The sequence below is a fragment of the Alexandromys fortis genome, unplaced genomic scaffold (assembly GCF_014885135.2).
Source record: "Alexandromys fortis isolate MF-2015 unplaced genomic scaffold, M_Fortis_MF-2015_v1.1 scaffold_0, whole genome shotgun sequence".
In the NCBI taxonomy this organism is placed as follows: domain Eukaryota; kingdom Metazoa; phylum Chordata; class Mammalia; order Rodentia; family Cricetidae; genus Alexandromys; species Alexandromys fortis.
In genome coordinates, this window is record NW_026067949.1 from 4,684,888 (window position 1) to 4,712,739 (window position 27,852).

A 27,852-nucleotide genomic window follows, 5' to 3' on the forward strand; every position below is an offset into this window, starting at 1 on the left:
ATGAAAGCATCACACTTACCTCAAGCAATTTTCCTTTTCAATTGTCAGTAACGAGATGGGCTAAAAACAAAAACAAAACAGAGAACTGTAGCAGTCTGGGCTAGGCTGCAGGTGGTCCTGGCACCTTCATGCTCAGAAGCAGGATGCAACTAGAGTCACAGACGAATACAGATTAAACCCCAGAAAGTTTAGCAAGGAAAAAGAATGCCAGATAAGGCAGGTTGCTCTAGCATCTGTCTGCACTGCATTTTAAAGGAAGATGAGAACAGAGTGAGACAAACTCAGACACATTCATTCATCCTATGGCGAAGAAGTGACAGTCACTAGGAACGTGTGTGTGTGGTAAGAGTCACTGGGGACTTGTGTACAGTACATTTAGAATAGCAAAAAGCAGATGATGGCAGATGACTTTTGGCCACAAACGGCTTCCTGAAGCTCTGCAGGGATCTTGCTGGACTCTGCATGTATGAGCCCAGATGTGTACGTATCTCCTAAGTAGCTTTCTAACTATGAACCAGAGCTAACCCCGCCATCCTTTCATATTTCGTCAAGACCATGACCTTGACCCCCATGAAGAATTTGTGCAAGGGGAGACGGTAGGAGAACCCCATGTGGAGGGTGTGAGTTTCCAGTCTGGCACACCCAGTCATCACATAGCAGAAGACCGGCACAGATGGAGCAGGTGTAGGCAGGGACACTGTAGGAGAGAGACGGCAGGTGGGCCCTTCCCACTTCTCCCCAAAGCATCTGCAAGCACACTGCACAAAGCCTGACCTCTGCAGCTCAATAACAGGGCATGAATTTGAAGACATATTTCATAGAAACAGTATGGTATATGTTCCCCCAATGTGATTTGTTAGCGTTAGATGGGAAAACATCAAGCAGAGGGTGGTGGCTAATGCTGATAATCTAGCTCTTGGGAAACTGCTGCAGGAGGATTGCCAGAGTTCCAGGCCAGCTGGGGCTGCAAAATTCAGACCTGTTGGAAAGGATTCAAATGGTGCCGTCTCCAGTTGAGCAGCCCAATACTTGCTGTGATGGCAGTTTGATGGGATTTAGAACCACCATGGATACACACCTCTGGCCACGTCCGTGATGGATTCCCTAGATGAGGTTAAGTGAGGTGGGAAGACCCTGCCCTAAATGTGGGTGGCACCTTGCTACAGGTTCACTTCATTAACAACAACAAAAGCCAAATACTAACATTCGTGTAGCTTCTTCCTCACCATGGATCCAATATATCCAGCAGCCCCATGTCCCTGCCACTGTACTGACTGTACCTTGCCACTGCTAGATAAATCCTTCCTTCTCTAAGTTACTTGTGCCAGGGAGCTTGTTACAGCAGAGGAAAATGCCTCTCCTTGGTGCAGACCATGTAGGAGGCAGAATTAGCCCTATGAAGAACATCTCCGGCTTCAGGGCTTATAGGAAAGCCCATTGCTCTTCTTTTTCTGGAGGCAAAAGCCCATGAGCCACCACTGGCCATGACATAGACTAAGTAGAGGCTGTGAGTGTCTGTGTCTGTGCAACCGAATAGTAAAGATAAAGGGAAACCAGATCAGATTACCAAGTCCATGTGAAGGGAACAGGCAGCCAGACTTATGTGTATAGAAGGTCTTTAGGGGTCTTCCCTATGATCCATGGCTCTGCGGGTGTCATGAGGGGAGGCTGAGTGGCACTGGCTCGGCTGATAGGTTGGCAAGGCACCTTTATTTATTATGTTTGACTCACGTTTAGATTCCATCAGAATCAGCCATGTAATAAGAGCATCCCCGCTATCATGAACTACAAGCCCTATGGAAGGGGACTGCACTAATCTAAGAGTGAACTCTGACCCTCGCAGTTTCTAGGCAAGTAGAGCTCTCATTGACACCTTTTACAGATGTGGAAACTGAGACTTAAGGATGTCATTAGCACTTCACGATGGCACAGTTAAACAGTGAAAATTTACCCCAATCTAGAGCCCAGAGTCTTCTCACAGGGGTTGGGGGTCTCGTTGAGGCTAGAATGACTCTGTCTATAGGGCTTCTGAGGTGCTGCTCTCTCATCTTCAGAAATTAAACAGGCCTAGTCTGTGTTCTCCTCCCTGCCCAGATGAGCCGGCAACTCAAGAGGCCCGCCAGATCCCCACATACAGTGGGCACTCAGGATCAGGAGACCGGCCAGGTCCCCACAGGACACTGGGGATTCAGGATCAGGAGACCCGCCAGGTCCCCACAGGACAGTGGGGAGTCAGGATCAGGAGACTCACCAGGTCCCCACAGGACAGTGGGGAGTCAGGATCAGGAGACCCGCCAGGTCCCCAGGACAGTGGGCACTGAAGAAAGAGGGTAGGTCTTGGTGTGAGTGTCACTGAAAAAGTCGCTTCTGTGACATATGAAGAACCTTTCAGTTTTGGGGGACTTACATTATTGAAAATCGAGACAAAGCAAACACTATCTTCAACCTGTCTTTGGAGCCATCTTACTACCTAGAGAGCACAGAGGAAGGACTTCAGGCACTAACACAGCCCCAGCTTCCTCTCCCAGGAGTGTGGAATGCTGGGTCCTTCCCAGACACACCTTCAAAGGGATACCAAAAGCAGAATCATCACAAAATCACCCGGAAGCACTAGGTATTTAACGCCGCTAGAGCATCCTGGCTGCTTTTCCTATTCTATTGCAATCACTTCCTCCTCTGCAGGAAGTCAGATCCAAGCTTTAGCAAGTCTTACCGTGTTCCTGTTATGCAGACTTGAGCTGCTAAGTCAGAAGAACCACTAGCCCAGAAAACCAAGTGTTTTGCCCTAGAGGCAGATGCCTGTGGGACTGAGTGGGGACTCCGTATTTCATTAAGTTTATCTCACCATGTTTAAGGAAGGCATCTGGCCCTCTTTTACACCCAAAGGCTCAGGACCAGGGCATGGCAGGACAGGTTCAAGGATGAGAATTGGTGAATGCCTAGCAGGCATGTCTACATGATGACCCTAAGGGTCCCAGGTTAGCTAAGAAAGCAAGCCATCACAAAACTGTGAAGCTACTAAAAGGCTCATGAGATTTCTAGTTTGTTTTCATTTCATAACCTTTGTTTGTAACTTGATTGTGTAATTCTTTTGTTTTTTTTTTTTTTTTGTTTTGAGACAGTGTTTCTTTGTCTGTGTAACTTTGGCTATCCTGGAACTCCCTCTGTAGACTAAGCTGGCCTCGAACTCACCGAGATCCTCCTGTGTCTGCTTCCAAGTGCTAGAATTAAAGGCATGCACCACCACCACCTAACCCAGACTATGTGATTCTTGAGTGTGAACTTTACAGATGAGGATCATGTCAGTATCAAAAGCTGAACACTTTCGAGTGCAGACTTTGACATCACGTCTAAATGGCAGTGTTCACAGCAGAATAGGAGCACCGAGAGGTTCCTGGCTCTCAGAGACAATCCTCCCACTGGCAAGCTGAGTCGGCTCTCCCTCTGGAAACATTGCGTGGATGCGGTGGACTCTGCCAGACCTCCCAGAGCTTTCAGTCCCATGCTCCTGGCGCTGGACTGCTAGACCCTCTTCTAAGACGGGCTTGTCACGGGCTTGTCGCCAGCTCCAGGGCAGTCAGCAGAGGATCCTTCCACCAGAGCTCCCATGGCACAACTTTGTGCCAACTGGTCCACCCGAGGGGCTCTACCTTCCCAGGTGGACCAGATCCCACAACGGAGGGAGATGAGGTGTAAAGGCCGCGTCTGGCCCCTGAGGGTAACTTCTAACAGGCCATACTTGCTTCAGAGCTCCCCGCAGCTGAGATAAGGCTGCGGCATGTCTTTCTAGACTTCTGATCCTTCCTTTCACAACTATGGACCCTCGCACACATTTGTACCCCAAATTCCATCTCAGCATCTTTGCCAGAGACCCAGCCTTCCACACCCTCCCACCCACACAGGTCTCTCTCCAGCACCCTCCATGCAGCCTCAAGGAAATGTTCAGCACTAGAGCAGGCATTTGGTGATGTCAGCACCAGAAGTCAGTTCTGCACACTCAGCAGGTCCTCGGAGAACTGATGCTGGGTGTCATTGGTAGGAAAGAGCTCACCTCTGGCCTGCAAAAATCTCAGCTAAGATATGTGAGACACCCTCTAGGCTCTCCATGCTGGGAAGGGGGAGGCCAGTACACAACACAGGACAACCATGGCACTGTCTATGTGCTCTGGACCAAGCCTGGTAAAATGAGATTTGCCCTGAAGCGACCTCACAACACAGCATCCTAGCATCCAAGTTCAGCACACTGTCAGAAAAACAGATGCGTATCCCCCACTTCAGAGCCTTACTGACCCCCGCTTTATCATCACCACTTCAGCTACGGCCGGAACATCTGAACAGCAATAGGTTCATAAACAGAGATTCTGACCATGCGGATGGTGGTATCATGAAGCTGGGGCGGGAGGACCACTTTGGGCATGAAACCCCAGAAAACTCACAGACCCCCACAACATGAGGACACAGTGAGGATAGGAAACGCCATCTATGAAAAATCTGCCCTTATCAGAAACAGAATGTGGTGGCGCCTTGGCCGCCCATTCCCCAGCCTACAGAACCATGAGGAAGAAACTTCTGGTCTTTATAAGCTATACTGCTTACTGTGCTTTGTTATAGCAGTTCAGACACCGAAACAATACCTCTCCCCACATATGACAAGCTGAAAGAAGAGATTCTTATTTTACACTTTTGGAATGTTCCAAGTTGTAAGTTGGAGGGGGAAAAACCCTTTTTTTCCTTCTGAAAGGAGAAATTCTACTGACTTTCTTGTTCCCGTTCCTCGTGAAACCAGCACTTCTGCTATCTCTAGGAAACGTGGCTAAAGATGACGATGCCCCTGACTAGAAGGGGGCATCCTATGTGGCAGCACCTGATGAGGAGCCCACGCTGGCAACTTCCCTCAGTGTGGTGTCTATTCTTTTAAGGGGAAATGTCCCACGTGGAGCATGGGGCTTCTAGGACAGCGGGATTCCCTCTTGTACCAATGTCTGACTCACTCCTTTGTGGGCAACATCCCCTGGGGTGCTGACCATTGGCTTGGCGCGCTGGCTGTGTAGACATGGGGAGGACCACAGAAAGTCTGCCCCCTAGTGGACGTGTTTGTCTGAAATTTTAGTGGGGGTGCAGCAGAATTCACTTGGCAGGTAATACTCAGAGTTATCTGGCAAATCCAGACTCACATAGGAAACTCCAGGGAGCATAAAAGCACAAGAATTTTGAAAGAAAAGCTTGAGTTCTTTTTCTGGCTGATTATAGTTAATTTTCCAGAGAGAAAGAAAGGAAGCAAAGGAGGGAGGAAGGCAGAAAAGGTCTTTAAGTCACTACTTGGTGATTTGGGGCAGAGGGGCTAAGTAAAGGTGTGCACGCATGCAACCCGTTAGGGTCTAGAGTCCCTCATAGCATTTGAAGATGGCATTCAGTCCAGAGGCTACCCCATTTCACTGCTGAGGAATCCACTGAAAATTTAGATGATGGGCATCGTGGAATGCTATGCGGAGTGTGACCAGAGCTAGCTAGGGACAGTGCAGTGGCATGCAGAGGGAGGTGAAGGGCATCAGAGCATGCAGAAGGCTCGGTGTCAGGTCCAGCAGAGACAAGAAGGCTCACCCCAGGCTAGGCATGCACTCCAGGCTTTCTTTTACCTTGTCATAACGGGATTGTGAACACCATATAAGTGATCTTTATGATAACCATTACTACCGTTTTCCAAACTGCAACAAAAATAAATACACCAGAAACACCAAGTTACCTCCAGGGTGAAGCATTCATGCTATGGATCACAAAGATAATGTAAAGGCTACAATGTAAAGGACAATCTGGGTCACAGATTGTCTGGTCTGCAAAGGTGGTTTGAGGATGTGCTACATGCCCATCTTCCCTCTTTCGAAACCACAAATGGAAGCAGTGGTTTCCCAGAGCGATGCGTCTAATGTATAAAACGCTCATTCGCTCCATTCGTAAGCACCTTCTATGCACCAACCCTCTTTCTAAGAGGTGCCACCATTCATCTCTACCCAGACTTCTCTGTTGTTCTTATGCCATATTATTAACTTAACTACAGGTCTACCATGTAGTAGAAACCTCCCCCATCCCATCTGTGAAGACAATTTTTTAAAAAGGCTTACTTTTTCATGGGGACAGTTTCAACACTATAAAATATAAAAAGGGAAGACAGGGTTATTTGCTTGTTTGATCACTAGGAAGGCCATGATCTACACCCTCCTCCCCATCCCCCCACTCCTAGTGATTTCACTGCTGTCCGGGCTGACAGTTCAGATTACAGAGATGACGAGAGAAGACAAGAAGGGAAAAGCAAACATGCGTGTTCAACAGACAAAAAGCAAAGGGCAGGCAGCAGCGCCAAGGAAAAGTGGTAACAACGGTTATCATAAAGTGAAATGCCATGTTCCCGAGACAGGCGAGCTGAAAACAGAAGAAGGCTGGTTAAAGACGCTGAGTAAAGAGGAAGGAAACAGAATCATAAGATTGGTTATAAACAAATAAAAACAAGACCACCGCCACCACCACCAGCAGCAGCAGCGGAAAGGGGACAATTGTTCTCTTGAGGACTGGCCTTTGGTGGCTCTCGGGGGACAGTGCTGCACACAAACCACCCCACACTCACTCGTCATATATGTCCTCTGAATCCATCCTGCGATAGTACTTGGCCAGCTTGACAGCGATGATCACAGCGGGAAGCAAGAGCACCGTAGCTTGTCCGATGCCGAACCAGAACAAATTCTGGGGATTAAGACGACAACAACGGTCAGGAGAAATAAATGCTTGGGGACAGATAAATAGGAGAGACCATTCGCTATGGGAAGAATTCCTTTTGCAATTTTTAAAACTCTTACTCTGTTCTCAAAATCAACTGTGAACCTAGCAGGAACCAGGCACAAAGGACACTGGGAAAGGTTATTGTAACGGAGATAATCTTTCCGCAGGGCAAGCAGGTGAGAGCCCAGGTTCTTGCTTATTCTCTAAGAGAGGAACAGAAGCATCTAGTGGTGAAACTAAGATTTGGTCTAACACAGTCAGAAAACACATCACATAGTGTATCTTTGTTAGGCTGGCTGTCTAACCAAGACAGCTGGCAGCCAGCAAGCTCAGGTTTAACTGTCTTTCCATATAGTTTACTGTAAATATGGACAGTTGGCTTTTCTGATTTTTTTTCTACATCTGAATAGTCAAGACATTGGCAACTTCAATCTACAGAGCCAGGGCTGGGCTACCTCCCCGAGAGCTGGTCAGAAAGGCTCCTGAGATCTCCAAAACAACACAGGCAATTGCCATTGCTGTTGGGGGCAAACCAGACTGAACGGTAAGACTCCGTCGCTATTGCCATATACACTGGTTATACGACATAGAGAAAGCAGGCTGGAACTGGACTAGAACTTCACCCTCATAGTGCCAGAGAGGCTGTGCAGGCTGCTGTGGGAGCATTGTTCTCAAAAGCCTTACTCAGCGTGGCTCCTGTGTGTAGCACTCTCTGCAGACCAGAGCAGATGTACCCACAGAGGCAATAGAGGCAAGTCCGGGATGGGACAACCAACCTATTTCTAACTGGATTGGAAGCCTGCTCTGCAAGAGAAAATTCATATCGAGTCCTGGAAACGCAGTCAGAGCCTGTGCCTGGGAGGGTGCAGGCCCTGATGAGGAAGCTACTGTTGTAGCTGTGCTAAACAGACATGAAATGCTCATAAAATTACCTTCCAAATAATTATATTTATCCTTATTTGTTGGTGCCACTGTCAGTTTTGGACAGAGAGGCTTCTTCTTTCAGTGAACAAAGGTAGCTAAAGATGGTCATAATTGGCCAAAATCACAATGCGGCTTTTGAATGTCCGACCATCAATGCTGCATCTGCATCACTCCCACCAAGGCTCAGGAAATCTCTCAGAGGAAGGTGAAGACAGACAGGAAGAGCACATGGTGTGGGTGCTGTGGAATCCTGCTTTCCATGCATGGCATGGCTGTGACAGTCTCCAACAAAGCAGAGCTGTGTTCCCTGCACAGGACTGCACAAGGCTGGACCCGTCAGCATCCTGCCATGGAGAGGGTGGGGCTCACGAAGCCCAGGCCTCCCTGGGAATTTATAGGCAGTTAATGGTTGACGGGATAAGAAAAACCACTTTCCTTGGTAGTATACCACTGGTAAGGGTGTCCACCCTCCTCTAAATAACCCTTCACCATGTCCCTGGAAACAACCCCAATGAAAACCATTGATGATCAAGAGGAACTGGTTGGGAAAAGGAAGGTGAGCAGAGTGATGGGTGGGGGACAAGGGAAGATGACGGTGGCACCTCTCTGGCTCCTGATCTTCAGAAAAGGAACAGTGATGTCATAAAGCTGTAAAACTCTCTGAACAAGGTGGAAAACGTAGAGAACTACTAATAACACAATGGGGGCGGAGAGAACACATTTACGCAATATGTCTTCTCTTTTTGAAAGGTGAAGTTCTTACCAGAGGGTCAGTAGCATAGCTACACAGAACACCACTGACAGCCGAGTCCATCGCAGTGACCACAGGTTTGCAGGATGTCATCTTCTCTGTGACCTGTGGGATGGAAAACAGGCAAATGTGCACTGCGGCTCACAAAAATTCATGCCGTCAGATGTGACCCCTGACTGGATTCACAGGAGCATCCAGAAGTGTGCATCACGGGAGTGTCCTGGAAGCCCTGGAGCTGGCAGCCGATGAGCCAATGAGGAGGTCTACAGCTGGTACAATTACATCCATTTACAGAAAGACTTCAGTCCCCTTGAGCTGCAGTTCTCCTCATTTGTTGTCTAGAATATTAAGACTCATCTTGCAGAACTTCTAGGGAATGAAGACATGCACACGCCCAGCCTAGTGCTGCAGGGTTCTTTTATCTGGCGAAGGAGTGAGCATCAGATGAAAGAAACTGTATAGCAAAAGTGAGCCAAGGGGATTAGGGAGAGGTGTTCTCCCTCATGGGAAGGCTGGCCCCAAAGGTTCTGGTTCCCCATATCCAAACCCTCTTGAGACAGGCGAGCATAAGGAAATCTTGGCAATACAGGACTCCACTTGGCTTGAACTATACACTAGCCCTTCCCTAATTATGCGCTGAGTCACCTGGGACCCCCACTGCATCGGTGGAGTTATGCACACACCCCTCCACCCCAAACAGCAGTGTGTCACTCCACCATAGCAACCTTCCTGTAAACTCCCTGTGTTCATTCAGAAAAGTCCTAGAACATACTCTGAGACTCAAAGGAGTGGTGGAGAAATGGGAACCCAACCTGGGCTGATTTGGGGCTTATTCACAATAGGGCACACTGTACGCATAAGACGGCAAACCATGTGCACAATACAGCATGCACAATACAGTAAACCATGTACACAATACAGCAAACCGTGTGCACAAGACAGCAAACCGTGTGCACAAAATGGCAAGCCGTATGCACAATACAGGAAACCATATCCTTTGAATGAACATCTAAGGGAAACCCCTACTTCTTAAGCTTCTGCATAGTTGGAAGTGCACATGATTAAAGTCAGACGCAACATGGAAAAGGATGTGAGAAGTGAACGAAGACTTTAAACCTTCAATTAAAACAAAACATCACTCCTCCTACCCCAGTAACAACTCTACCTTCTGGACCCCATACAAAAAAGCCTTAATGAGTAGCCAGCTCACTTTGGGCAGCCTGCCTCGGACAGCCTGCTGCTTCCTTGCAGCATCTGGTGCTCTCACTGCGCCACTGAGTAAAATCCTAGCTATTTTTCCGTTCACTTATGTGGTTCCTCATTCAAAACATGGAGGACCTGGCGCATCCAGTCCAGGCAGACACTTTCGCTTATCTCCAACCAAAATCTCCAGGATTTTAATCTCCTTCAGATTTTATGCCAGACAATGATTCTCCTGCAAGGTGGCACCCTTTATGTTCATAAAAGACACAGCTACTTACGGCATACAAGACCCAGTGCAGGTAGTGTTCAAAGTAGCCTACTATTGTTTTCGCAAACTTCTTCGTTTCCTAGAAGAAATCAAAGATCGGGGCCATTATTAAAGTAACTAGCACGTACTTAATGGACATAGCTACTTCATTCTGGAATCCTCACGCGGCACTTGATCTACACACGTGCTTAAGAAAAGAAAACTTACTTCAATAACAATAGAGGAAATGTTACTGATGAGGAAATTCTGAGCAGAATCCAAAGACATGATGGTCTTGTTCACTCTCTCCTGGAAAACATAACAATTGGAAGGGGAACAATTAATTAACTAGGCAATTTGCAAATCAATTAGAGGCCTATGGAGGCTGATCACAGGGTCCCCATTCACCTTACTCAAAATCTTCAGGTTCTGGATGCTCCTCTGTATAATGGAGCGGTACCATCATACAGCCCATGCCATCTGCTTGGGCACATTAATATCTGAGTAACTATGGCTATCCTGGAACTTGCTCTGCAAACCAGGCTGGCCTTGAACTCAGACCTGCCTGTCTCTGCCTCCTGAGTGCTGGGATTAAAGGTGTGCGCCACCACCACCTGGCTCAATTAACCTTTTATGGCAAGGAAGGGGGAGGTTTACTAAATGTGTGAAAATTTTTCTGACTAATTCCCCCTAAAGAATACAGGACAGCAGCTAGTTAAACCATGTTGCGACTGCATTAAGTGCTGTAAGGAAACTAGAGATGGTTTCAGTACACCAGAAGGTGTACCAATGTTGGGCACGCATACTGTATAGTTGATGTAAGGGACTTGAGTACTCATGGCGTGTCCTGGAAGCCATCCACTTCTCTACCTCATGATGACAATGGTTGTGACCAAGCGACTCGTTTCAGCTGACGGGATGGAGGACAAGTGGCAGTATTCTGAGCAGCAGCTTAAAGGCAATCCTACACCAATCCGTGCTCTTGCTCATGCCCCAAGCTTGTGTCGTTCTGTTAACTGTTTGATAACTGAAATGCTCCTCCTCAAAACCACAAACAGTAAATCTCTCTGGGGGGTGTCCCCTTTTGGTGGACTGGATGAGCCTGGCCCAATAGGCTCAGATATTTGAAAATGTGGTCTCTAGCTGCTGGAACACTTTAGGAAGGATTAGGAGGTGTGGCCTTGTTGGAGGAAGTGTGTCACTGGTGGAGGGAAGTTTAAAAAGCCCATGCCCTTCCCAGTTAGCACTTTCTCTGTCTTTTCCTAGCCCCCTCTCTCCCTCTCTCTTTTCCCCCTCTCCTCTGCATGTTTGTGGATCAGATGTAAGCTCCAGTACCAAGCCCATCTATCTACTGCCATGCTCCCACCAGCTGCGACAAGAGCCTGCTCTTCCAGGCTGAGGTTTCAGGGGAGGGTGATTAGAAAGGCCTGTGGCTTGGCTAGCAGTGATGGTGAACGCATGTGGTCAACAGGGCCGAGAGCACCATTGATATGCAGCTCAATCTAAAGCAACCATGCTTTAAGTTCACCTCCTACACAGCGAGACCCGGACTCTTGAAACTTGCACTCACAGAAGCACTTGGGAGAAGGGAAGCCATGGGAAAACCAAGTTTGGTATTCAAAATTCTCCCAACACCTCCTTTTAACTTAAACTACTTATGAAAACCAATACCTCTGAAACTCTAGGTGGGATGTTTGATAACAAAACCTCATGAAAGAAGATGAAACCCTTACCGGCAACTTCTCGCTTATGTGCTCAAGTGTCCGGATATTTTGTTTTAAAGTATTCTGATGAGGGAAAAGAAAAGCATTTCAAAGAACAGCTTATCCAAAGCATCAAGAACACAGGCCTTCTATCAGCCCCTCTCCAACACAGACATCAAATCTGACTATATAGTATAATGGCTGCATTCTTGAAAGTACAACAGACAGGAGCCACAACATGGGCCTTATACACCATTAGGGTGTAAGAAAACCCATAGAAGAAAAACGGGGTCATATTCAAAGGCTTGAACAGCAGCATATCACACACACACAGCAGACAAGAATGCCTTCAAAATAGGTTTAATCAGTGGGAAGAGCATCATTAAAACAGAGCCTGCCTATCAAGTGTGGTTTACTTGAATGGTTTAGGTTAAGATGGAAATTTTTACCTGTAAAAGGCCACACTGTAAAATACTTCCGATTTCAGGGGCCATATATTCAATTTATTTATTTATTTGTTTATTTATTTATTCATTTATTTTTGAAACAGGCTTTTCTCTGTGTAATAGCCCTGGCTGTCTTGGAACTCTCTCTGTAGACCAGGCTGGCTTCGAACTCAGAGACCTGCCTGCGCCTATCTCCTGAGTGCTGGGATTAGAGGCGTGCGCCACCACCGCCTGGTGCCATATTCTATTCTCATAGCCAAAAATGGCCATAGTTTTCTAATAAACAGCAATGGCTGTCCCATTTTTTCTTCTTCTTTTTTTTTAATTTATTAAAGATTTCTGTCTCTTCTCCACCTCTGCCTCCCCTTTTCCTCCCCCTCCCCCAATCAAGTCCCCCTCCCTCCTCAGCCCAAAGAGCAATCAGGGTTCTCTGCCCTGTGGGAAGTCCAAGGACCACCCACCTCCATCCAGGTCTCGTAAGGTGAGCATCCAGACCCATTTTTTTTTTTTTTTTTTTTTTTTTTTTGTAAACTGGCAACAGGCTGGACCACATCATAGCCACCCATAACATCCCATCCTTCTCTTTTCTTCTATTATTTGAAACTTGATTGTTTGATGAGGGCCAAAGGGGAGTTTGAAACCGGATCTGTGTGGTTCCAAACTACAAACTACCTCTGTGACATTAGAAGCAAGGGGAACAGAAAGCTGGGGTAGAGAAGAGGAGAAAGAGAGTGTAGCCATGGAGGGCGCCGGCAGAGCTAAGGGAAACAGAAGAAGCACTTACCCTCACCTTCATGTATTTCAAAGCAGAGTTTGGAGAAAAAGAATTGGAGAATATGTCAGCATGAGCCCAGAGCACAATCACACTGCCCAGTAGGCCTATGGTAGGAGCGCAAGCTAGAGCGAGGCCCTGCAGGCGGGGGTGGGGCGCACCTCACCGCTCATGCGCTCATGGAAGGAACAGAGGGAAGCACAGTGAAGGGAGGCATGAGGAAAGGTGGTGGGTTTTAAAGCCCAGCTCCACAGCCGGGGCTGAGGCTGAGTGGTTGGGACCTCCGTCAGACAAGTGCGTGTCTTCAGGTTATCTGCAGGGCAACTAGATAACTAGGTGCTAGATTTCACTCAGGCGGCCAGGACACGAGACAGGTTGTTGACTGTTACCAGTGATTTCTGCAGAGGAAGGACTTCCTGCTCGTGAATGTCTTTAATTCTCTGCACCTGTGTTTTCAAGTCCTGCTTCAGGTTTCCGTCAGGCTACAAGGAATAGAAGACAAAGCATCAACACCATCCTTCTGGGCCTCAGAACAGATTCTTTAGCCATAAAAGACACCAGAAGACACCACATGACCACAGGACAATTATGAGATGGGTGGGCATCAGAGCTAGCTAGGAGACATAGCACAAACTGCAGAGCCACGGACTCAACGCTTCACACTCAAAAGCACTCCCTAAACACAAGACGCTATGGTTTCCTTTCCCCTGCCTCCAAATGATGGAGCCAGTCAGTTTCCCTGTTTTACAGCTGAGGGAAACCAAGGTTCAACTGAAGATTGTTCAAGTTAATTCACATCTAAATGACGGTCAGCATCTGAACTATAGCAATCCTGGAAGGCGGGGATAATTATTTTCTCCATTTTTACAGATGGGGAAACTCAGGCACGGGTGAGTGAGACACCTGGATTAGGCTACTAGCATTAGGAAGAGACGGAGTCAGGATTTGAACTTGGGTCTTCCTTATCACCACAGTCAGCTGTTTGTTAGAGGGGACAAGTCGGGCCATGCAGAAGAGCTTGGTGCCTCTGCTCAATCTTATATGCCTACTGTGGTGATGGAAGGCACAGCTCAGTTACTAATCCTTTACACTGCAAGGAAATGTGTGTGTACATATGTATGTGTGCATGTCTGTGTATATGAGTTAGCACATGTGTCTATATGTACATGTATGTGTGCATGTCTTCATGCATGTTTGTCTGTATGCTGTATATGCATCTGTGTATATGTATACTACTGTGTGTCCCCATTACGCATGTCTGTGTGTGTATGAATGTGTATATCTACCTATATATGTGTGTGTATGTATGCATGCTTGTATATGTGCATGTTGTGTATATGTGTGTGCATATGTGCATGTGCATGCATGCATGTGAACAGGTATTTGAAGTAGAGGTGTTGATCTGTGAAAGCCCATGCAGAGGTAAAGTTTTTTAGCCTTCTAAACCACATAGGGACAGTTGCCAATGGGGTCTCTAATGTTTTAGTGAGGTTCTGTGAGAAAAAGCCAAGCCATGGTAACAGGGACATCTTTGTAACTTCCTAAACAATGATATCAATATTTGCCTTTCTGACTATGACAGTATTCAACAAGACCATTGAACTCACCAACTTGTCTGTCTTTTCTTCCAGAGAAGAAGCAACCACCAGCAGATCTACTATGGTAGGAGATTTCTCAGCCTAACAGGGAGGAAATGAAAAAAAAAACCATGTTACAGTCATGGGCTTCTGAAACAAGAAGACCATCGAAAGGTAGCACGTTGAACATGGGGCCATAGCCATCAGGAAACCAAAGAAGGCTAGAAACTCCTACCCAGGCTAGAACCTTTGCATTTCTATTTCTATGGATTATTTTTACTCGTCCATTAACACTATAACATTCACAGATTTTAAAAACATGCTCGGTGGACGAATCTAGAAATGTAAGCCACAAAGTGTATGTTGCTACTTATGTAGATGATACAGAAGAAAGCGTAGATGGGTGACTTCCAGGAATGTGGGACTAGGTAACAACTGCTCTTAGGTACAGTGTTTCCTGTGGGTGATGGAAACACGCTGGGACTTGAGGTGCTAACTATGAATATGCTAAAAGCCACTAAACTGCTGGCCTTTAAAGCACTGACCTTTATGCTATGGGAATCCACTGTTGTGATAAACAACAACAAAAATACACATGTATGATATCCTAATTTCTCCCCAAAGACCATACACATGTGTATCTTGCTCATACCTCCTTCAAGTACGTGGGATAATCGATTGCATCTATCCCGGATTTTACAAAGTTCTGCAGATTGTCCCTTCCTGTTTTGTTGAGCAGTTCAATGTTATCAATATCCACATTCAGGTTGTCCAACTCCTTGATTATTTTTCCAGTATGCTGTATAACACAAAAGAATCCTTTTATTTTCCAAGAAGGTCACACACTCAATGTCTTCAAGAGGAACGAGAAAACACTGGATCGAAAGGGATGCATCTACTTTGTTTTGAATTACTTTCTCCTCAGACTCCTTAAGTATTCTCTCTGGAGGTGGAATTTAAAGTGAAATACGATTGCATCTCCCCCCGTGAAGCTCTTGGAGTGAAGAGGCTAAGTCATAAAAGAGGGATGCGTGAACTCCATCAGAAGACCAGGCAGAGAGGACTCAGTGGAAGTGGACTGGAGAGAAGAAATGACATCTAGTCTTGATAAAGGAGGCTGAAAGGAAAGAGAGGGAGGGGACCAGCAAGCACTTGGGTAGTAGGGAAGGCATGGGAGCTACCTTCTGTGAGACAACGATCTTGGGAATGTGGTTGCTGAGATGGATCTATCCTAACAGCCAATCAGTAGCTTCCATCAGCATACAGTGCTGGCTACCACTCTCAACTGTTACTTAACATGGTGCAGGGAAAATGGCCCATAGCATGATGGACAAAGGAGTACAGAAAAATCTGTTTAGGACTTGGTCACAAGATGAAGTTTTATTTATGGGAATATTTAAGGGAAACTCAATGCAAACCTTTCAAACAAAAGGTCTTCACATTGGTATGCTGTAGAGTCATCGTGGTCCCCTTGGTTCCTCTAATGACCTTCCATGCTGTTAAAGTGAGCAAGATGTGCCAGGACCTTCTCCCTTGGTCTTGCTTGAGATCTATCTACTTATTATGGAAGCTGAAAAGACCAAAAAAGGTCTCCTCTAGACCCGGAGCAGAAACTATTGCTTTCTTCTGTTCGGTGTCTCTAGGATAAGACATGACAAGGGTGTGGGCTGGAGCACAGCTAAGATGGTCATTCTACTCCTTTTGATTCTATCCTTTCTGCTTCTTGCCACAGGTAGGTAGTGCTCACATAATCCATTCAGTAGTCCTGGGGTGACAGTGCTTAAGTTGTTAGGAATAAGGAGGGTGACCACATTTCTCTATGCCTGATTCCCAAGTCTGGAACCTGGCATAATAGAGGAACTGGTCCTGGGAATGAGTAGGCTTATTCTTAAAGAGCATGTTCACTAGATGAAGTTAATGGTCTCTTTGATGACAACTTATGCTGGAGAGGTTGTGGGGTAAAGGGAACATTCCTGCATTGCTGGTAGGAATGCAAGCTGATACAGCCCCTTTGGATGTCAGTGTGGTGATTTCTCAGAAAATTAGGAAACAACCTTCCTCAAGACCCAGTAATACCACTTTTGGGTATATATCCAAAGGATGCTCAATCGTGCCACAAGGACATGTGCTCAACTATGTTCATGGCAGCATTGTTTGTCATAGCCAGAACCTGGAAACAATCTAAATGCCCCTCGACTGAAGAATGGATAAGGAATATGTGGTACATTTACACAATGGAATACTACACAACAGAAGAAAATAACAACATTTTGAATTTTGCAGGCAAATGGATGGAGCTAGAAAACATCATTTTGGGTGAGGTAACCCAGACCCAGAAAACAATTATCACATGTATTCACTCATAAGTGGTTTTTAAAAATAAAGCAAAGAGGGCGGTGGTGGCGCACGCCTTTAATCCCAGCACTTGGGAGGCAGAGGCAGGCGGATCTCTGTGAGTTCGAGACCAGCCTGGTCTACAAGAGCTAGTTCCAGGACAGGCTCCAAAACCACAGAGAAACCCTGTCTCGATAAACCAAAAAAAAAAAAAAAAAAAAAAAAAAGGGAAAAAAAATAAAGCAAAGAAAACCAGCCCACAAATCACAATCCCAGAGAACCTAGACAACAATAATGACCCTAAGAGAGACATACATGGATCTAATCTACATGGGAAGTAGAAAAAGACAAGAGCTCCTGACTAAATTGAGAGCATGGAGACCTTGGAAGAGGAGTGAAGGGGAAGGGAGAGGCATGGAGGGGAGCAGAGAAAAATGTAGAGCTCAATAAAAATCAAAATAAATAAATAAAAGAAATTAATAAAAATGAAAAACATAGAAATCTATAAACAAACAAACAAAAGAGAAATTAACAGTTTCCCTAAGAAGTCTCTTATGGGAGATCTCTTTGGAAGGTCTTGCACAGTTTATCGAAAAAACTCAATGTGTATAAAAGAGAAAGACAACTGGTTGGGGGGTGTGGAGGTGTTCTGAGATTAAAAGATAAAGGTAAGGATGGCAAACAGCTTGCAGAGAAAGAGTAGATCCTAAGCAGGACCAAGGGAGAAGGTCTTGGCCCACATCTTGCTCAATTGGTATCATGGAAGGTCCTTAGAGGAGCTAAGGGAGCCATGATGGCTTTACAGCTTTGCAATGTGAAGAGCTTCTATTAGACAGGTTTATACGAGCTTTGTACCCATTGTAATCTACTCAGTGTTACATTCAGATGGTGTGTTTTATCTTTTGTGGGCTTCGCATCAGCTTTAACCAAAGGAAGAAATGCACCTGGGTCTCTTAGTAAAATGCGGTCAAGTTTATGACCGGATCTAACGACTCACCTTCTCAATGTTGAAATTCTCGCTGACGTTGAAAACATGCTCAAGCTGAAAGGTAGCGTATACACCCCGACCTTTTTTGCAATCACTATGGGGAGAAACAAAGAAGAAAGAACCAGATCAACACTAGAGATCTGACTTTCACTAAGGATGAGGAGAACGTTTAGCCACCCCCCCTTCCCCGCCCAGGCTAGCAGGACTAATTCCCTAGCTGGCAAAAGTACACGATGGGAAGTAAGTACAGCATCTCTTACCCCAGGCCTAGGGGGAAGGGGATAGCACACACTATTGAGAGACTTACTCTAAAAGCTGAACCAAAGGAAAAAAAAAATCAGTTTTTCCTTGAGTGGTATTAAACAACAATGAGTTCCTCAGGACTGAGGTCAGGCACTTTTTGGTCTTGTCAGGTGACCCAGATTTTGAGGTGCTGAAGCAAGACCCCCAGAATCCACCCGGTACTTTCATGTGTGCACTCATGTGGCTATTGAACATCAAAAGACATTTACTGAGGAAGGTGGAAAAACCCAAAAGGGACTGTGAACATGATTAGGACTGCCACCCAAGAGGAACATTCTGGGGAAGAAGCGGCTTCCAGGGGCAGGATGCTGGCAGCTTGAATGTTTTCTCAGCCAGCTCACTGCCCAGGAGGGGGCAAATAAAAGTAAAGTGTTCTGAAACAAGGTGTCCATTACACACGAGACGGATCTGTCACGCCATGCTGCCGGGCTTGAAGATTTAAGTTTATAAAAGGGTTAGAGAAGTCCGTGTATCGTTTAGTATCGCAGGGATGTTAGCGACGGGAGTCAGGATGTTCTACCAATGTTCTTACACGTCAGGGGTGGAAAATGCATGTCAATGAACAATCACCAAACACTGTTTTATCATGTTCTCATAGTGGGTTGGGCACTACTCCAAACACCTGCATTTCACCTGGTTCTTCAAACCCCAAGGGGAGATTCCTACTGTTATGCAACACACTAAATGGAGAGAAATCAAATTGTTCAGGGCCACAGGAACAAGACAAGATCTCAGGTGCTCTGACTGCACAATGCACAGGCTAGCCCGAAAGCTGGCTCACTGTTGGAACCTAGGCGATCTGACTGCATGCACAGGCTAGCCCGAAAGCTGGCTCACCATTGGAACCTAGGTGATCTGACTGCACAATGCACAGGCTAGCCCGAAAGCTGGCTCACTGTTGTGGTGTCGGTGATATGTGCCAGTCTCTGAGTTCTTAATGGATTTTGTTAATGACTCTTACTGTTAACGTAGGCAGGGAATCTTAGGGAATACCTAGACAGGGCTTGAGAAAATACCAAGATTAGGTCATAAAGGCTTGAAAACGCGACCTTTGGGAGAGGTATCTTTTCCATGATATTTTGCTGAGACTAGAAAACAGTTTAGCTCTGAAATTAATTGGAACTTCTTACCATTAAGTTAAAAAAAATGCTGAAAGTGAAAAGCTCATTCTTAACAACAACAACGAAATTTTCAGGAGGAAAACGTCTACTGCAAGGATTAATACCTGTAAACTTGTTCAAATGTCAGGTTAATGTTTGGGTTGTTGAGCATCAGGCCCGAGAGATAGAACTGCCAGTCTTCTCTTAGCAGGTGGGGAGTGTCCAAAAGCTGGAACAAACACAAAAGTTGCTTTTGATGACAGTTGCACAACACTGACTCACGCAATCACGATTAACCAGTTCGACATTCGAGGTATTTAATGCTGCGCTATTCCTGTTCATTACAAACCCTGAACTGGAAAACAACAGCACAATTAGGATAAATGGGGTGGGCACTGAGGAACATCGACCCGAACCACTGCAACTGTGGTTTTCAAGCAACTTGAATTTATTAAACATATTAGAATAAGAAGGACAAGACTGTTTATTTGGTTTGGAAGAATTAAGAGAAAGTCATAAAGCAATAGACTCGGTCTCTTAGGACAAAGTGAGTTAAAACTCATTTTCCTAGGGCATAATGGTGCACGCCCTTAACCCCTTATTCTGGAGGCAAATGCGGGAATATCTCTGTGAGGTTCCAGGTCAGCCAGGGCTACCTATTGAGACCCTGTTTTAAGAACAAAACAAAGATATACCTCACTTTCCAGCTCTACCATACGGATTTAGGAAAAGCACACCAGTGTGTGGCTGTGCATTTGTTACCTGAGCAGAGGCTCAGCATCTCCCTTCTCAAATGCTCGGGGCCAAAGGTGGAGCAGATTTAGATTTTTTTTTTATTCACACACATATAATATAAAGAGACACCTAAGGGACGGGACCCAAGAGCAAACAAAGTTCACCTATGCTGAACTATTTTCTTACACACATGACTTGAAGGTAAGGCTCTTCCACTGTTCTCTTAGGAAACCAAATAGAGATGATGGGATCCACGGATCTTCTCGACTTAGTAGCCCTTGATTCTAATAACTGAAGCTAGAATTGGTCACCTGTGCAGTCATTCACTTGTTTTTATAACAGATGCCAGGTGGAAGACTTATACACAATAAAAGAGGGAAGTAGAAATACATTCCAAGTGTCAGACTCCGGGGCTGGAAAGATGGCTCTGTGGGTAACGTGTTTGCTGGGCAATCATGAGGACCTGAGTTCAGATGCTAGCAGCCATGGAAAGGATGAATGTAGGTGTGTAACCCCAGGACCAGAGGGCAAAGAAGGGAGGATCCTAGAGGCTTACTAGCCAGCTTGTATAGCCAACTAATGAGCCCCAGATGAGAGACCCTGTCTCAGAAAGTGGAAAAGAAAAAGGTATCTGACATTGACCTCTGGCCTCCATACATGTATACACAATACTACACCACACACACACACACACACACACACATGCACACACACACACACACCACTACCACCACACACACACACACACACACACACACACCACTAATCAAAATCTACAGAAAAATACCAGGAAGTCAACTAGCAGCCAGGCATGTGAACCAAAGCTCTATATAAATGAAGACAGTGAAGGTGCAGACTGAGTCCTGGAGTCGTGGTGAGGTGCCCTTGGGGACAGCACAGCTGAAATTCAACGCTTCAATGTGTCTCCTCAGTCTCTACCTCCCTCCGTGTATGTGTATGAGTGTGCACTAGCTATTGCAAGCAGAATTTCAACTTGTTGAATGACAGCAAAGTACCTATCGTTTTTCACTCGATGCAAGCCACAAGCTACGGAGGACACAGTAAGACCCAAGAGTCTGCCCAAGCCTCCCTCCTAAGAAGAAAACTATATTTACCTGTAATAATTGCTTGTTTGCATAAGGTTCACAGATCAACTTTTCCACATTTGCACCAACGACAAAAGTAAGAACCACAAGGATCATCAATATCCAGCAAAAGAGGAAGCTGAATCCAACCCCGCTGGAAAACACACACAAAAAAACAAAGACAGCATGAGTTGCTAGGTCTCACGAATTTCACATCTGGTCATACACAGTGGACCTACAACCTTCAGTGCTTTGTGGGTAAAAATGTATTGACCTTCCACAGTGAAAAGAGGCAGTGGTGACCACTGGAGTCTTGGCAAATGTCTACAAAAACCTGATAATGAAGTTGTTGGGTCTACGCAGAGTCCTGTATGGTCCAGAGCCTGTGCTTAGGATTAGCTGAGAATCAACTCTTCCTGCAAGGAGGGAGATGGTAGAGAGACACTAAGTAGGAGTTGTGCCTCTGGAGACCTCCCTTTGGGTTGCTTCCAGACTCTTACACATGCTAGACTCTACCTTTAAGCCACTTCCCCAATCCTGGGAATAGAAAGTTTTAAGTCTGTGTGTGAGAGCAAACAGATTTCTTGAGTGCAGCACTTTCTCAGATCCTGGAAGTCCCTAGGTCATTCACTTGAGGATATTCTTAGACCTATCGATGCTAACATTAATGAAGGCATGTGATACTAGGGGCCTGTTTGGGGGGCTAGAAGCACTTCGACACACAGATCACAAGAAGTCTGAGTATGACAGGGACTCCACATTTAAAGAGGCAGACAAACGCAGGGCAGCCGCCCTCCAGTCCTCCTCCTCATCCTGGCACATGGCTGATGGTTTGGTTCTCCATCTCCCAAAGGAGAGGTTTCTAGCCCTTACTCCCCCTTGAACTTGCTTACAGTATTTTCAATAAGAGACCGCGAAGGCCACCTAGTTTCCTCTGTGGCGCATTCCTGACCACTGCACCTGGGTCCCAGCCTAAGGTTCTGCTGCCATCACTGTGCACTGCTCTTGCCCACTAGGCTTTTCCTCAACATCCTACAAATATGTAAACTTTTATACGGATGTCTTCAAAGCAGGGATCTCCGTTCCCGCCTACCACCGCAGGTTCCACGCTGTCAGGGACCTAACGTCTACTCTTGTCCCTGGCTCAGGTTACTTGTCTAAACACCAAGGGTGCTGAGTTGGTAAGTCTTGCTCTACATCAAGTTCCTGGAGCTTCCAGTTACCAGTGCTGCTGACAGTAGGCAATGGTGTCTCTGCTTCTCACGAGTGAGCAAATCAGTGAACGAGTGATGTTAATGCAGGAATGGGTAGTAAGCAACTTGGGGATGATTTTCACAACAGCTGGGTTAAAAAAGAGCCCACCGTATGGAAGCAATGTGAACTCGGAGGCTCCAATGGGAACCAGAGACCCCAGGCTCCATAATACCGCACTCAACACCACGCTCGTCCTCGCTTTTCTTCCTTCGAGCGAGAGAATGGAACACTCACGCCATGAGGAAGATGCCTCCAGTGTTGGACACGCAGCCTCTTCTGGTTGGGGTGGCATGCCTGTCGTAGCCACACACACCACACAGCAAGCCCAGGAAGAAGAAGGTCACAATGAGGGTCAGCAGGAAGCAGACAATCAAGCCACCCAGCCACCTGGAGGAAAAAGGACAGTGTTATCGTACAGCTTTTGGTTGTGAGCCTAGCCTTCCGTGGCAGGGCCGCCTCTCCAGTCCTGTTGTTATACATCAAACAGACAGTGGCTATCCCGTCTGACCGTGGGCTAAGGCTGGAGTAGTCTCATTCATCGAGCATCAGAGAACAAGGCTGCATAACAAGAGCCCCCTCCACCCTCGCTCTTCCTCCTTCCTTCCTGTCTTTCACATCATGCCTTCCAATTACACCCCTCTCTCTTCCCACCCCAAAATAAAACAAAATTTAAGGAAAAAAGGGGGGAAAAAGAAGGGAAGAAGGAAGAAGGGGAAAGTCTTGTCATGGAAGCTGCAGGGTGTCACGGTGAGTCACGCAGTAAATCCCCTTGTCCATATATTTTTACATGCAGGTGTTCATCATAAAGAATCACTGGTCTGGTTTGAGGCCGCTGGTCTCTGTGACACCATTGATGCTGGGCCCTCAAGGGATGTTTCCTGGTCATCCCATGGCTGCCCTGTGTCTTGGAGATCCTGCAGCCTGGGTCACCTCCCCACCCCCACCCTGTGCTTCAGCAGGTCACAGATGAAGTGGCTGTTGGAGTGGGGTCAACACATAACCCTGGTTCTGGGCCTGGGCACTCGCAGGATTGGTCAGTCTGCCAGGTCTCCCCTATCTTCACCACCAGGGTGGGTTCTCCAGCTTTGCCCTGGCTCGTTCACCCCTTGCAATAATGAGCAAGGGATGGCCACCCCTGCTTCTTAACCCAACAAAGCAATACATCACAGTAGACTATTATTTTCAGGTGTGTTTCATTTGTTTACACTCTGGAACATTTGTTTAATGAGGTAAAGATGTGTTGCTTTTGTTTATGCTGTGTTTGTTTAACTCTGCGAAGCTGTGATTCCTTGCCTGTCTAAAACAGCTGATGGTCTAATAAAGAGCTGAACGGCCAATAGTGAGGCAGGAGAAAGGATAGGTGGGGCTTGTAGGCAGAGAGAATAAATAGAAGGAGCAAGCGAGGACAAGGAGAGAAAAGAAGGGGGTCACGGAGTAAGAGTGAAAGTAAGATATACAGAAGAAAGAAAAGGAAAACACTAAAAGCAAAAGGTAGACGTGATAATTTAAGGAAAGCTGGCTTAAAACAAGCTGAGCAAAGGCCAGGCATTTATAAGAAATAATAAGTCTCTGTGTGATTCATTCGGGGCTTGGGTAGTGGGCCCCCCAAAAGAGTAAGAGCAAAGAGTAAAAAATATCAACAACTACAATACATTTTCATCTTGGCTTCGTAGCGCCCTTTCTCAAGGGTGGTTGTAAACACCTACAGTATCACATGGGGTTCATCATAGGCCTAAGCTTCCTCAGGGGCCTGATCAAAACACACCCAAGATGTTCAGATCCTGTCAAGTTTCCTAGTGTTGGAAGCTGTGGCTAGGGTCTGGGTAGATGGCAGGGGAAAAATAGCAAGCTCCTCTCCTTTCTCAAAACTCTTTTGGGGTTAAAAAAATATTCTGGGGCATCATGTTCCTTACTGAACCAGAAATACTCTGTGTGGCAGATACACGAGACATTTAGAATTTTATGAGCGTTCCAAATCAAATGTTACAGAATGCAGAGCTTAATTCTGTAATGGTCCTGGGAGACATTTTAGGATAATGGAGCCTCAATTACGTCTTCCTGGCATTCCCGGAATGCACACCCACTTCCCTGCAGCTGAGGAGCACTCAAGGCTAAGACTGCTCCCCAACGTTGTAGACAGAAGTATCTAAAACAACAGAAGTATCTGCTCCTCTGGGGCCGCCTGACAGAAGCAGCCACTGCAGCTTCTCATTCAATTAAAAGCAATTTTTGTAATTACACTAATAGCTAACAGCAGCCATTCAGTGAGATGTTCGCTCCAGATACCAATTAAATAAACCATGGAGGCCAAATTAAATAAACCTTGGAGCCTGGTTCAGAGAACTTTCAGAATTAATCAACCCAATGATTAGTTGAGATTTTTTTTTCTTCAAAATACAAAATCTTTAAGGTCTCCAGACAGGGGTGGAAGGAAGGAAAGGAAGGAAGGAAGGAAGGAAGGAAGGAAGGAAGGAAGGAAGGAAGGAAGGAAGAGATAAATGGACTAGACTGTCTCATTTGGGAAATTCAGTCTCGGGACGTTCTGTCTTATGTCTGTGCCAGTGTCTGCTGGGGTGTCCTAGACCCACAATGGAAACATGACATGAGCCCCTGGAAGCCTATCTGTTGTACAGCCAGATGGTGTGGCCTTAAAGGAGCCATTTCCCTTTTCTGGACCCCGAAGTCCTTGTCTACAACACAATCATGCACAGACATAACTCAGCAGATGTCAGGAGCGAGTAGGAAGTATCGTGCCTAAAGAAAGTGCTTAGTGAGCATGCTGAACATCTCCCCAGGTTACAGCTATGTCATTTGTCTCGTGCTGCTGTGCAAATAGTAATCCAGGTGGGAGAGGGCAGCTAACCTCCCCAGCGGGCAGTCCTAAGGCCGTGCCCTTCAGAGATGAAAATACACCTTTGACTTCATGGATGCCTAACTCTATCCCTCTCCACGCTGTCTGAATGTCATCACCCTCCAGGGCCAAACAGCATGGCCTGCAGTATTTAAGCTCTGGGTACAGCAACTGCCTGCCAACGTACCCCTCCACACACACCCCCTAGTTCAGACACCAACCTAATGACCTCATAGCACAGCTAAAGAAACCAAAACACCAGGTTCCTTCCGAAAATGCCAACCCCTGTGAATTTGTTTCACAACCCAATGAGAACATTTTCCAAATGCCCTACTTGATTAGTTCTGAGCTTCCGCACCCCACACACTCTAGGGTTACTAACTACAACAGAGATTGGAGAAATATGAACATCAAAATCCTAAACTGTTGAACATTTGACTCGAGGATCTCCAGTCCCCAGAGTTTTGCTTTTAAATAAGGGGTGTCTTCTGAATATGCACATCACCATTACTCAGAAGCCATTCTAACTATCTCTGTACTGCTCCAATTTCGCTCTGTGTGCTGCCTTAGTGGGCACTTAGACCAGGTGTGTGCAGATGTGTGTGCTGGGGTACGTGACCCATGTATGAACATGCTTTTAGGGCAGAGGTTGATGTCAATGGTCTTTCTCCATCACTGCCCACCTTAATTTTTGGGCTAGGGTGTCTCACTGAAGCCAGAGCTCCTCGATTGGCTAGGCTGGCTGGCCAGCAAGTCTAGGGCTCCACCAATGCCCTCCCCACCCCAGTACTAGGGTTACAGATGCACACTGCCCCTCTTGGCTGACGTTGTTTTCGTTACCATGGGTGCTGGGGATTCGAACTCAGGTCCTCACCCTTGTACTGCCGGAGATTGACCGCAATGGCATCTCACCAAGCCCTTTGGATTTCTTCATAAATGAACGTAGCTGGGCGGTGCTCACACAGGCACAGCCTCCTTACCCCACTTTGTATTATAAGGCTATCCTGGGAATGACGTCACGTCCTCACGCCCTCACAAAGCAAGCTTCCTGCCCCTCCTCCGCCAGCTCCCAAGAGCCACTCACCAGTATGAGTCGTATTCTTCCAGTTTGGGCAGCTCCTGGCGGAAGTAACTGTTGCTGTCGTTAAGGTAACGGGAGACCTGGGACAGCACCTCCTCAATAGGAAGACTTTGGCTCACGTTCTGAACGGTGGAGCTGACGGAATCCAAGGCCCTTTTGACGTCTGGAAACAAAGGGAGCACAGTTACTTGCAAACATACATAGACACCTTGTCTGGGGACAAAGAGAAGTCGCTGAAGTTTCTCCATGTTCTGTGTAGGTGTCTAACAAGGCGAGGCTCTATACCAAGCCCCAGTAGAGCCAAGACCACCTACAAGCAACAGCCAAATGGGGCAGTGAAGGAAAGCACAGACGTAGTGAGATGGGTACTAAAGTCGGCAGGCTCCCTCGACTAATACTTTGCAAAAATAAATAAATAAATAAATAAATAAATAAATAAATAAATAAATAAATAAATAAATAAATGTTGGGGATCAGGTGACTGATATTCAGGCGTGCCTACCGTGTGCCAAGCCCTTCTGTCAATATTAATCTACTTCCTCACTACTGCAATATCTGCCTGAATTCCCACTTCACTGTGACCCAGTCTCATGTGAGTTAAGTTCTCTTTAGGAAGTACTGGGTTTTGTTGTTGCTTGTTTTAAGGAAGTCCTATTATTTGATTTGGGGAATAGTAAGACTAGAAACCCCACTACTTAAGAAGTGGTCTTAAGAGACAGGCGTGGCAGGGGAGTGCACACAGTGATTCCAGCATTGGGAAGGCAGAAGCCAGGGGATTGCAGTCAATTTGAGGGCAGCCTAGGCCACATAGGGAGACCCTTTGTCAGAGAAATAGGGGTGTTTGGGGGGAGAGTAGGGAGACGGAAGGGGAGGAAAAAGGGGGAAAGGGAGTGGAGGGAGAAAATAGACTAAAAATAAAAAGAAATGGCATTCACGGGCATAACTTTCCTGCACTGCTTCTTGAAAAAGTGACCTCGGTTGATGTATTAATCAGTTCCTTGACTCATCCATCCCAGAGGCCAATCTGTGTTTCCTACACGCCAAGGACAGCCCGCCTCCCAGGGCCAGCTTCAACTCAGATCCGTGTGTGGCTTTCCAGACACCAGTGTTCTAGAATGCGTTACTCTATCCCAACAGACCCTGGATCACAGCTTCCTGTTCACACAGTCACCTGACCAGCACCCCACAGGTCCAGAGTTTAGGTTCTGATCCAGATGTGTTAAGAGGAAACACAATTGTTAAGTCTATTGAATTCAATGGGCAGAGAAACTGCTAAGCAATGGCAAACAGGACTCTCTAAAAATGGATCTCAGGCTCCGCTGGGCTCTAGACAAAGGCAGAGGTTGGGGGCTTGGTTCAAAATATGATTGTATATTAAAAAAAAAAAGGTAGGAATTTTTCCAAAGTGTTTTCCATACAGGTTTGAGATGTAGAAACAGAGAGCAGCCAAGCATGCCATGTTTGGAGAACTCTGCCTCCCCACCACCCCAAATGGCTCTTGTGTAAAACCTTCTGAACTGTGAGGTTCCATCGGCCACTTTGATGGACATGATCCAAAGGCCCGGTCTGCTTTGAGCAGCTCCCTGAGGGCCTATCTTGCCCTTCCTCTCACATCATGAGGCACAGACACAGCCTTGTCAGCTTTGGTGACTGACAGGTGGCCGAAGCACCTTCCAATCAAATCCTTCCAATCAAAAGCTTCAATGTGCAGGACGCCTTTTTGAGGA

At 46.4% G+C, this 27,852-nt stretch overlaps 1 protein-coding gene across 4 annotated transcripts in view; it reads right to left on the reverse strand.

Moving 5' to 3' along the window:
• Positions 1 to 27,852, reverse strand: part of Prom1 (prominin 1) — a 99,095-nt gene that overhangs the window by 1,413 nt on the left and 69,830 nt on the right. For 2 of the 4 annotated variants that reach the window (XM_050150086.1, XM_050150085.1), the window contains exons 11-26: positions 26,129 to 26,288; positions 22,428 to 22,580; positions 20,970 to 21,093; positions 19,245 to 19,348; positions 17,726 to 17,810; positions 15,047 to 15,193; positions 14,425 to 14,496; positions 13,207 to 13,299; positions 11,630 to 11,683; positions 10,125 to 10,205; positions 9,928 to 9,996; positions 8,459 to 8,551; positions 6,620 to 6,735; positions 6,120 to 6,143; positions 5,637 to 5,705; positions 20 to 60 (exon numbers count right to left, since the gene is read on the reverse strand). In XM_050150086.1, coding sequence (XP_050006043.1) covers positions 45 to 60; positions 5,637 to 5,705; positions 6,120 to 6,143; positions 6,620 to 6,735; positions 8,459 to 8,551; positions 9,928 to 9,996; positions 10,125 to 10,205; positions 11,630 to 11,683; positions 13,207 to 13,299; positions 14,425 to 14,496; positions 15,047 to 15,193; positions 17,726 to 17,810; positions 19,245 to 19,348; positions 20,970 to 21,093; positions 22,428 to 22,580; positions 26,129 to 26,288 — 1,460 coding nt within the window. In that variant the 3' untranslated portion in view covers positions 20 to 44. Of the gene's footprint in view, positions 1 to 19; positions 61 to 5,601; positions 5,706 to 6,119; positions 6,144 to 6,619; positions 6,736 to 8,458; positions 8,552 to 9,927; positions 9,997 to 10,124; positions 10,206 to 11,629; positions 11,684 to 13,206; positions 13,300 to 14,424; positions 14,497 to 15,046; positions 15,194 to 17,725; positions 17,811 to 19,244; positions 19,349 to 20,969; positions 21,094 to 22,427; positions 22,581 to 26,128; positions 26,289 to 27,852 lie in introns of all 4 variants that reach the window. The other 2 variants (XR_007593224.1, XM_050150087.1) reach the window with 2 other exon arrangements.